The 11,917-nt window shown below is 39.9% G+C and overlaps 1 protein-coding gene across 4 annotated transcripts in view; it reads left to right on the top strand.

The window, feature by feature from the left end:
- Positions 1–11,917, top strand: part of LOC110444279 — a 125,655-nt gene that overhangs the window by 67,569 nt on the left and 46,169 nt on the right. Inside the window, exon 1 of one of the 4 annotated variants that reach the window (XM_021488673.1) lies at positions 2,807–7,526. The exons of the other annotated variants lie outside the window; for them this stretch is intronic. Coding sequence (XP_021344348.1) covers positions 3,705–7,526 — 3,822 coding nt within the window. The 5' untranslated portion in view covers positions 2,807–3,704. Of the gene's footprint in view, positions 1–2,806; positions 7,527–11,917 lie in introns of those variants that run through there. 4 annotated transcript variants of the gene reach the window in all.

Raw genomic sequence — 11,917 nt, forward strand, 5'->3', positions numbered from 1 at the left:
AGTTTACATGTTGATTTCCACATCACATCTCAACAATGAAATTGAGTTACCAGTACCAATAATGTAACTCAGTGTGACCGCTAAGGCCCTTGGGCCTCTTGGTTATTTATCAATACATACAGTTGTGGGGACGCACAACGTTACACGATGTGCAGTGTGCGCACAGAGTGTGCACAATGTATGCACGATGTGCGAACGATTGAAATCTGGACGATTATTGTTTGCACACATTTGTGCGGACGATGGACGTCGTTGTGCGATGACTGAATCATGGTTGGTGTAAATTGCTAAATGGCTGAACAATAAATACGGCCTCGTGTTTAAACACATAAACTTGATTTTTAAGTATATTTCTATATTCTAGCTACATATATCAACTGATCTTTCTATCTATGTTTTCTAAAATTTAGAAATGGTGTTTTCGGTGTTTTTTAAGCGACCCAAATCGACGCATGTAAAATAGCACATGCACGTATTGACACGGTCACGTATACAGGTAAACATAGCCCCTTTGTACCTGTACCTGGACCGTAGTTTTCCACAGCCGGGGCACTTACGTAACTATAGCCAAGGTGTGAAAATCCAGGTGAAGTCTGGGTGCTAATAGACCAAAACGAATGCAAATAACAAATACTTAACTCCAGTTGTGCTTTCATAACGATCATACGGTATCACATATCAACTCTCTTTGTAAGGCATGGGTCAGGTAAAACTCTGGTCAATCATAAAAATGTTACCTGGAAGCTAAACCCATTCTTGACAGTTTAATGGTCACTGTAATGCTGTGTAACACGCATTGTAAAACTAAACATAATCCTAATTAACTTGATGAGCAATTTATATGAACAGTGTTCCTTATTCTATACGAGGGCTCCAGATTTTTTCATTCTGTAATATTGATCAACTAATTCTACCGAATCGCACATTTGTGCGGAGAGAAGCACACAACGGGGCGAACGATTGTTAAATCGCACAGTTGTGCGCACCATGTGTGGACGATGTGCGGACGGTGTGTGCATGGTATTTTTGGTGTGTTGTGCGGTCCCACAACTGTATGATCATTTTAATTTGAATGTAACATTTTTGACAGGCATAATGCTTTTAGTTGCTACTGGACTAATGGCACTATTATAGATTTCATTTACATGTGTTGATGGCGTCAGGTTAGTTTATTATCGCATGCTTATTGGATATGGTTCAGTTCAAGCTAAAATGACATGCTCTTTAAAATAGATTTTATGTTTAATCGCATAGTGACATATTTTAACTGACAAGTTTTATGCTTACCATATAATCAGAATCTGTCTTAGAAAAAAATATATACATATAAATTATTGAATTACTTTGTAGCAGCTAGGTTTGATAATGCTAATGTCTTTATTCTTCCTCACCAATTTCTCCTGTCTTGACATCGTAGTTTTATATAATGGGCCCTGCGCATATTTCCTTGGCTACCTGATGCTTACCACCAACATATTTCAAGTCGATTTCCTTTTTTCTTACAATTCCTTGATATGTCTTCTTCAATGCAATGTTGAACTCCTTTATCATACCAAAACTTCACCCGACAAGCTTTACTGTTTACAGGCTTTATTTTGCTTTTATGTGTAAAATGCAAGTTTGTGCATCAGGTAACATACACATCTTAGGTTGGTACGTACCTTACTAAAGATATTATCCCTAGATACTGGATATAAGGATAATGCAGTAACAGACCAAGTAAAAAAATCACATTGCAGTAAAACCGTTTAAACGACTTAAACTGATGTCTTAAATCTGTACTTCAAGACTGGATAATTTGATATTGGGTCCAGTATGTTTCTTTTTGCCATGTTGAGACAGGGCTTTTAAAGATCAAGAAACCGGAAACACAATTTTTTAGACATCTACATTTTATGTATATTTGTTTGTGAAATCAAACACAATTCACAATCCATAATGAGTAAGCAAATCCAAATTAGAACCATGCCAAGCAAATTTGAACTCTCCTTTTTTGGAGATACAACACAGAGTATTCGGCCTCTCGACCTTAAGCTATGGGACTGTTCTCTAGTATCTACCTAACCTTTTGTACTAGAAACGTGTGATAATACCAGCAGCCCGTGCTATCATCAGTCATTATCACTTGAAGTATTTGTGTACAGATGATACGTACACTGTATACACCACATACAAACAATATAATCAACATCTTCACATAACACAAACATAACAACCTGTAAATAGACCTAATACTGCATATAAACCATACCTGTGAAAACAGGTCTATTTGTATAAAAAGACATGTACCTGCTGATAAAAAAGGTCTCCGACTCGAGTGTGTAAACATTTAGATATCTTTCTGTATATTGTTGAGAGAGAGATATAATCTTGTGTTAAAGAACAGTAGAGTCACTCAAGTATATTTCTGTGACCAACACCCTCACACTCCAGGGAGGTTATAACAAATCTATTGTTGTCCTGCCCGATTGTCTCTGTATGGTAAATATCTGGAAGTTTAGCAGATTTATATTTAATGAAATTTTAATTATTTTTTTTGGAGGGTTTTCTTTCTTAATTTTCTTCTTCTTCTTTTTTAAGAAAAGAAAATCTATGTCTATATACAGGATAGAAATAATCTGCATACACCTTATGCATTTATAAACAATGATCAAAAACAAATTCTGTTGCACAACATATCAAAATTTGTAGTATATTACCATACTTAAATTGTGAGTAAAAATACAACAAAGTGGCTTGAATTTTTTACTTCTGATCACTTGAAAATGACCTGACTTCATTTAGGACAAGAGGCAGGATGTATACCACCAGTGCTCACCTCTGATAAAACCACGGAAACGGGAGGCGGCGGCGAAAAATATACAGAAAATGGGGCTTTAATATATACTCCAGGTCAAGTGACTTGATTGTGAGCTAAGCATTCATGCACCATTTGTAGTCTTTCTAAATATATACCTTAATTACGAACGATGTAACGAGTAAGATATGTGTTATAATAGATAGGTGTGATAAAGTCTCGTACAATTTGTGAGAAATACCTGGCCAAGCTGAGGAATATTAATTAAGAGACATGCTTTACCGCTGTCATAACGATCACCACCGCAGTTGTTGAATATTTTAAATAGTAGGACTGCATACTGCATGGCTTTAATAGGGGAGTCCACCGAGGAAATAGTGTCACACAGGGGAGGCACATTATGATGGTGATAATTATAGTGATAGTTGTACATGTACTCAGTAAGCATACAGTGTTTTATTATCACCAGATAGCAGCTGATGAGGACATTAAACTTGTGCTGTGTATTCTGACTTGATGTTTTTCAGAAGAAGTATTAATTAGACTGAATACACATAATGTGTAAACAACAACATGTTTCTGTCACAAAAGATGACTTAATCAACAGGCATCATCTCTACTGCTAGAGACTGTCAACAGAACCAAATAGACATGGAATTAACATTGTGAAATGTTGATGGATCACTCGCATGATTTAAAAAAACATTGTTTGAGGAAGTATGAAAATAAGTGGGTACTTTGCTGAAACACTTAAGATATTTGTGTGTATCAGAAAGTCTCTCTACAGTCAAATAGCTAGTCCGATTTATATACGTGGGAGTATTAAATCAGGATTTTAATTATCAACAAGATAAGACGAGTCTCATTGTGATTATAAATGGAAAAAGCAGATTAAGACGTGGAAACAATGTCTGTCGTTACTACATACAGTGGTTCAAATACCGGTGGAGGTATAACAGAGGGATTAACTGGTCTACTTTGTGCGGATCAGGAGATTTGCTCTTGTGAAAGATGTATTTTGGGACATGGTAGAAATAAAAGAAAAGAAAATTGTTCAGTTAAAAACCAAGCAGCATGTGAGGACCCAGAAACCTGTCCATGTGAAAGGTGTATTTTGGGACAAAGAAAAGAAGCAGTGGAACAGATTCGTAATGAGCAGGCCACAACATGTGAAGACAAGGAGATATGCCCCTGTGAAAAATGTATTATTGGCAAGACTTCCAAGTTAAAGAAAACTCCCATAGTACTGACATTGGTACCTAACAAAGCTGGACAGGAAAGTTCTCTGGTACACAAGGTGCTAGAAGATATTGATGACTTGAAAAGGTCAATTTGGGCTCTGACTCCAGATGTTGTCATGGAGACTGTTGTTGATACCCCCAACAGTAACCAGCAACCTTCACAACAAACAGAAGAGCTACAACTAAAAAAGTTGGCAGGAGAGGAACATGTACAGAAACCTGTGCCTCAACACAGAATGACAGAAGGAAAGGATGTACCAGCCGTGCCTCAACACAGAATGACAGAAGGAAAGGATGTACTACCAGCCGTGCCTCTCGTACGTAAAGTCTTCAATGCCAACGCAGTTAGAGAACATTTCAAACAACAGCAACAAATGTTCATTGAGACGAATAAAGATACTTCTGATTTAAAATCATTTGAGGAAATGAAGGGACTCACAAACTACAAAACCAAACCAGGTCTGGTTGGTAGTACTGACAATATCAAGGACATTCTTAACAAACAGTATAAACACATTGATTTAGATAGTATTTTACCATGTCAGGCAGTGGTCGACAACAACATGGAAACTGACAAAACCACAATGCCTGTAGAATGGCCTGAACGCAACGATGAACAATCTCATCAAACATTTATACCTCAGCAGCATGTGGTCAATCATCCGCGACCTCACAGCATTTTGAATAAATCTGGCATGCATAAAGAAATAAACCGTTGTAAAAAGACTGTACAGTTTTCGTTAGTTAAAGACGATAAAGAGGATTTGCCAAGACCTGATGAATTAGATGTTTGCATGCGTGGGTGTGGACGGTTGTCAACTGCGATGAACAGCAAGACAGCCACAGGGACTGCTGTGTGTGACAGGCTGGTGTCAGTTGATGGCTACAGACCTGTGACAGGTGATGAGTACAGCAATCATCACCCACCTTCAGCTGGGTCAGGCCCAATTAGGAAAAGTGTGCCCAGTAGCCTTGGGGGTAACAAACATACTTGTGTTAATATTCCTGAGGTCAAGGAAGGCTCTGTAATAAGCCAGGACTGCATTGGTTCAGATAAAAAACAGGCCACACCATTACTACATAGACAAAAAACAACTGATCTGCATTGTGTACACCCCCCAGAGGAGCTACAGACTGACAGTCGTTTCAACACTGCTGTGGATACACAATTAAAATCTGAAAAAGCACATTCAAAAAGTGATAGCAAAAAAAATGGCATACAAAAAACTATCAAAGGTTTTCTTAAATATAGCCAGCATCTGTTGCTGAGTGGAGAAAGCTGCGACATTAACATGAGTTTAAAATCAAATGACGCACCGTGGCATAGCAACAGCAGTGGTGACACTAGTACTGGTACTTTGTTAACATCTTGTCAGAAACCATACCCTTCGTTATGGTGCACCAACAAAATCTGCCAACTAGATAAGAGACTATTAAAACCGGAGCAAATCACTTCTACGAATGGCAGAATTGATTTCAAAAAGTCCAGCATACTCTGGATACAGAAGCGAGCTAAGTCAGCTATAGAAGGGAGAAACAGCCAATCTGGGACCGTTAATCCTACTCATCACTCCATCATTCCATCAAAGTGGGCTGTAAGTTTAAAGTCAAACAGACTTAATGTGACCTCTTCCATGCCAGTCTGTAATGACAAGGATGAGACTGTATCTGTCGCAGAATGTGACAAACCGATCACGCAATTAAGCCCATCACCTGAAAATTACCTGGACGTGTGTGGCAGGCATAACAACGTAAATGTTACAGGTAATGCTTACACAGCTGACAAATGTTTACACCTGGTCAAAAAACTGTCAACAAATTCTGACAAATTGGTCACCTCCCTGCCCTTAACTTTTAATGAGATAAACCTTTTTAAACAAGACACACCAAAGGACATGCGTTCTACCTGTCTTGTTATATGTAACGTGGAAAAGGGCACAGGTGAAATTACAACAGTGCCATATCCAGAGGCTACTGCTGCAAAAGCAAAACATGAAACTCCTGTGACAGATGGAAAACGTGCTGATAAAACCATTCAACAGGTTGATGGGATAACAGTTTCAGAACAGGGAGACAATTCATCGGTCAGTTTATCTGTGTCCTTACCTAACAGTCAAATATCTGGAGGACAGGATAAACATTGTCAGGGATTACCTCTGGTCAATGTCTCACAGACAAGATCTACAGCTAAATTTCCTAATACTGCAATCTCAGTACCCAGACCTGGATATGGTCAAGCTATAGATAAAAAGGATTTACCAGTGGTCAAATTGTCAAGGGAAGGATCTGGCCTGGACAGGCCAACTGATAGTGAGGTACCTTGGGGCATCTCGAGACAAGTTGAAGTTCATATAAGTAAACCGGATTTACAGCAGGTAGAAAATCCAAAGAACAGATTAAGTGTGGATAAGTCAGCTAATGACAAAATATTAGCTTTTTCAGAACAAGTTGAAACTGTTGCAGGTAAAAACGTTTCACACCTGGAGGAACCATCCAATGGAAACTTTATATTGTCACCAGCTGTGTCCCCTAATCATTGTGAAAATGACCTTTCTGAACGGGTGACAGGATTAAGTTGTATAGCAAAGGTTTTACCTGTGGTCAGTGTGGTCCAAGTTGGACATGTGGCCTCACCTAATAATGATATAATATCCCCTGCCACATTAGCTACACCTGATAAGGTAAACAGACTGGACAATAGGCAGGTAAAAGCCAACGGCCATCAGTGTATTGATACACAGGTCAAAGGGTCAAACTGCATACAATCTAACACTAATACACACAATAGGTCATCCTCACCTCAGCCCAGGACTGCCTTATCCCAGGGTAATCATGCCTCTACACTCACAAACACTCGTAAGGATTCTACAACACTTCCCCATACAAAACCAAGGAGGGTGAGCAAAGGCAAGCACACAGACAGACCTTCAACAACAAGTTTTACACAAAATAGGAAGTCATACTCAGATAGTTTGGAGCAATCCATTATTGAGAATCAGTTTAAATACACAGCCATTCAAGGGTGTAAAAAGCCGACGCAGATTGGTGGCCTTGACCCTGTAGGAAGAAAAGCTATAAGTCGTGGGAGTAATATAAGTACAGCCACGGCCCTTTGTACCAGTGAAGGTAAACACCCGGGGTGGAAGGTGGCACACGATTCGTCTCTCTACTCGGGTGTAAACATGGAGGAAAGCAAGGCAGATACAGACGGTGAACTGTCAGTAAATTTAAATGAGACAGATGACAGAGTTAAGCAACATGTGGTGCACCAAGATCATCATTCTTATACACATACTGGCAGTTCAGACACGGAAACTCTTAATGGAAATGTACTTAGCGAGACTAGTGATATCGTTCCTCCTCTTGTGGGAAGCGATGAGTTTGGACAGTTTGAGGAAGGGGACCCCCCTCCCTGTGAGTGTGATGAATGTCTACTCGACCATGATGAAGATGTTTCTACTAAAGTCAAGCACAAGTCTTATAAAAGGGTAAATATGATGTATGTGCAGTTGTGTATGTGTATAAACTTTTGGATGTGTGCTTACTGATGCATTGTCAAATACATATGGAAATTATTGAAATGAGCAGTTTAACAGTTCTTTTAGTGTAAATAAGTACCTTTATCTTGGTTTTGTAAACAATGTAAGGGTGGGGGCTTCAATTTAAAGTCAACAAGAGGCAACATGTCATATCAGGTTGTAATATATTAAGACCAGGTAAGTGTTCCTCTCAGTTATTGCTGGTGATATCTCCGGTGTGTATAAATGTGTAAAATTCACTGACGTGTGTGAATCCACATGTACTTGTAACCCATAAGCTTAATGAAATCAGTGATCTGAGTACTTTTTACTCAGTTAGAGGGGGCACCTATAGATACTGGTATAGATAGGGGGACATCTATACATACTGGTATAGATAGGGGGGATATCTATACATACTGGTATAGATAGGGGGACACTTATATATACTGGTATAGAGAGGGGGATGCTTATACATACAGGTATAGAGTGGGGGTGGGGGGGTGGGGAGGGAACGCCTATACATACTGGTATAGAGAGGGGACACCTATNATACATACTGGTATAGAGAGGGGGGACACTTATACATACTGGTATAGAGAGGGGGGACACTTATACATACTGGTATAGAGAGTGGGGACACTNGGGGGGGGGGGGGGGGGGGGGGGGAGGGAACGCCTATACATACTGGTATAGAGAGGGGACACCTATACATACTGGTATAGATAGGGGGACACATATACATACTGGTATAGATAGGGGGACACCTATACATACTGGTATAGATAGGGAGACATCTATATATACTGGTATAGAGAGGAGGGACACTTATACATACTGATATAGAGAGAGGGGACGTCTTTACATACTGATATAGAGCTGGTATAGATAGGGGGCCACCTATACATCCTGGTATAGAGAGGGGGACTCTTATACATACTGATATAGAGCTGGTATAGATAGGGGGACACATATACATACTGGTATAGATAGGGGGACCCCTATACATACTGGTATAGAGGGGGGGACATTTATACATGCGGGTATAGAGAGGGGGGAGACTTATACATACTGGTATAAAGAGGGGGGGACACTTATCAATACGGGATTAAGGGGGGGGGACACTTATCCATACTGATATAGAGAGGGGGGACATCTATACATACTAGTATAGAGAGGGGGGATACTTATACATACTGGTATAAAGAGGGGGGGACACTTATCCATACTGATATAGAGAGGGGGGAAACTTATACATACTGGTATAAAGAGGGGGGGACACTTATCCATACTGGTATAGAGAGTGGGGACACATACATACTGGTATAGATAGGGAGACATCTATACATACTGATATAGAGCTGGTATAGATAGGGGGCCACTTATACATACTGGTATAAAGAGGGGGGGACACTTATCAATACGGGATTAAGGGGGGGGGACACTTATCCATACTGGTATAGAGAGGAGGGAGACTTATACATACTGGTATAGAGGGGGGGACATTTATACATGCGGGTATAGAGAGGGGGACACTTACACATACTGGTATAGAGAGAGGGGACATCTTTACATACTGATATAGAGCTGGTATAGATAGGGGGACATCTATACGTACTGGTATAGAGAGGGAGGACACTTATACATACTTGTATAGAGAGGGGGGACGCTTATACATACTGGTATAAAGAGGGGGGGACACTTATACAGACTGGTATAGAGAGGCGCGACACTTATACATACTGGAATAGAAGGGGGGGACACTTATCCATACTGGTATAGAGAGAGGGGACATCTTTACATACTGATATAGAGAGAGGGGACGTCTTTACATACTGATATAGAGCTGGTATAGATAGGGGGACATATATACATACTGGTATAGAGAGGAGGGACACTTATACATACTTGTATAGAGAGGGGGGACGCTTATACATACTGGTATAAAGAGGGGGGGACACTTATCAATACGGGATTAAGGGGGGGGGACACTTATCCATACTGATATAGAGAGAGGGGACGTCTTTACATACTGATATAGAGAGGGGGGCCACTTATACATACTGGTTTAGAGAGTGGGGACACATACATACTGGTATAGAAAAGGGGACACTTATACATAATACTGATATAGAGAGGGGGGACATCTATAATAGAGAGGGGGGACACGTATACATACTGGTATAGATAGGGGGCCACTTATACATACTGATATAGAGCTGGTATAGATAGGGGGCCACCTATACATCCTGGTATAGATAGGGGGCCACCTATACATCCTGGTATAGATAGGGGGCCACCTATACATCCTGGTATAGATAGGGGGACACATATACATACTGGTATAGATAGGGGGCCACTTATACATACTGGTTTAGAGAGGGGGACATCTTTACATACTGATATAGAGCTGGTATAGATAGGGGGCCACATATACATACTGGTATAGATAGGGAGACATCTATATATACTGGTATAGAGAGGAGGGACACTTATACATACTTGTATAGAGAGGGGGGACATCTATAATAGAGAGGGGGGACACATACATACTGGTATAGATAGGGGGTCACCTATACATACTGGTATAGGGAGGGGGGACATCTATAATAGAGAGGGGGGACACGTATACATACTGATATAGAGCTGGTATAGATAGGGGGCCACATATACATACTGGTATAGATAGGGAGACATCTATATATACTGGTATAGAGAGGGAGGACACTTATACATACTTGTATAGAGAGGGGGGACGCTTATACATACTGGTATAAAGAGGGGGGGACACTTATCCATACTGGTATAGAGAGTGGGGACACATACTTACTGGTATAGAGAGGGAGGACACTTATACATACTTGTATAGAGAGGGGGGACATCTATACATACTGGTAGAGAGAGGGGGGACACTTGTACATACTGGTATAGAGAGAGGGGACACATACATACTGGAATAGAAGGGGGGGACACTTATCAATACGGGATTAAGGGGGGGGGACACTTATACATAATACTGATATAGAGAGGGGGGACATCTATACATAATGGTATAGAGAGGGGGGACTCTTATACATACTGATATAGATAGGGGGACATCTATACGTACTGGTATAGAGAGGGTGACATCTATACATACTGGGATAGAGAGGGGGGACACTTGTACATACTGGTATAGAGGGGGGGGACACTTATACATAATACTGATATAGAGAGGGGGGACACTTGTACATACTGGTATAGAGGGGGGGACATTTATACATGCGGGTATAGAGAGGGGGACACTTACACATACTGGTATAGAAAAGGGGACACTTATACATAATACTGATATAGAGAGGGGGGGCACTTATACATACTGGTTTAGAGAGTGGGGACACATACTTACTGGTATAGAGAGGGGGACATCTATACATACTGGTATAGAGAGGGGGACATCTTTACATACTGATATAGAGAGTGGGGGGATGAAAGAAACATGAAGATTAACTGATTGTTTTGGTGTCACAGACATGATTTACCCTTTAAATGTATGAACCTGTTATAGCCTGATCTTGCTGTTATATGGTTGCAAGTACACAATGGTGGTTGAAGACTTGGTATAGGACTTTCAGTTGTGTGTTTAAATTGATATAATATATGTTTTCAGTTCACTTAAAGGTTATTATAATAAAAGCTTAAAGGTAAGGTCACAGTAATTCTGTGTATTATGTAATGAAACTTCTAGGTGAAGACAGGATTTAGCCATATCACAGATATGTATACACAAATGGAATCCTGGAGTTATTTGTGATACCTTAATCTGCTTCTTAACTAAAGCATTTTAAATTACATTAAAGTTTTAATTGAAAACATTATTGTATACCTTTTAACATGTTATTCATTTATTCATTCATTGAATCCTAATAGAGTTCATTAAAGACACAACAGGTTTTCAAGAGTGTATATAACTCTTTTGGACAACATATATGGTAACATATATCCTTCAGGTAACAAATCACTTCTAGTTTACCACAAACATGGCCAGACTATGTGACTTACAAAGATATCACAGTTATTGAGACTTTGTCACCATATAAGTTTAGCTTGATCATGAGTAGACCCATTTTCTGTTAGAGACTTGGTTGCAGAAATATATACATCTGCACATGTGTGAAACTACAACTTATGATAGCAATCAGGTCCTAGCTGCTACAACTTATGATAGCAATCAGGTCCTAGCTGCTACAACTTATGATAGCAATCAGGTCCTAGCTGCTACAACTTATGATAGCAATCAGGTCCTAGCTGCTACAACTTATGATAGCAATCAGGTCCTAGCTGCTACAACTTATGATAGCAATCAGGTCCTAGCTGCTACA

This window comes from Mizuhopecten yessoensis, unplaced genomic scaffold (assembly GCF_002113885.1).
Source record: "Mizuhopecten yessoensis strain PY_sf001 unplaced genomic scaffold, ASM211388v2 scaffold2039, whole genome shotgun sequence".
Classification (NCBI taxonomy): Eukaryota; Metazoa; Mollusca; class Bivalvia; order Pectinida; family Pectinidae; genus Mizuhopecten; species Mizuhopecten yessoensis.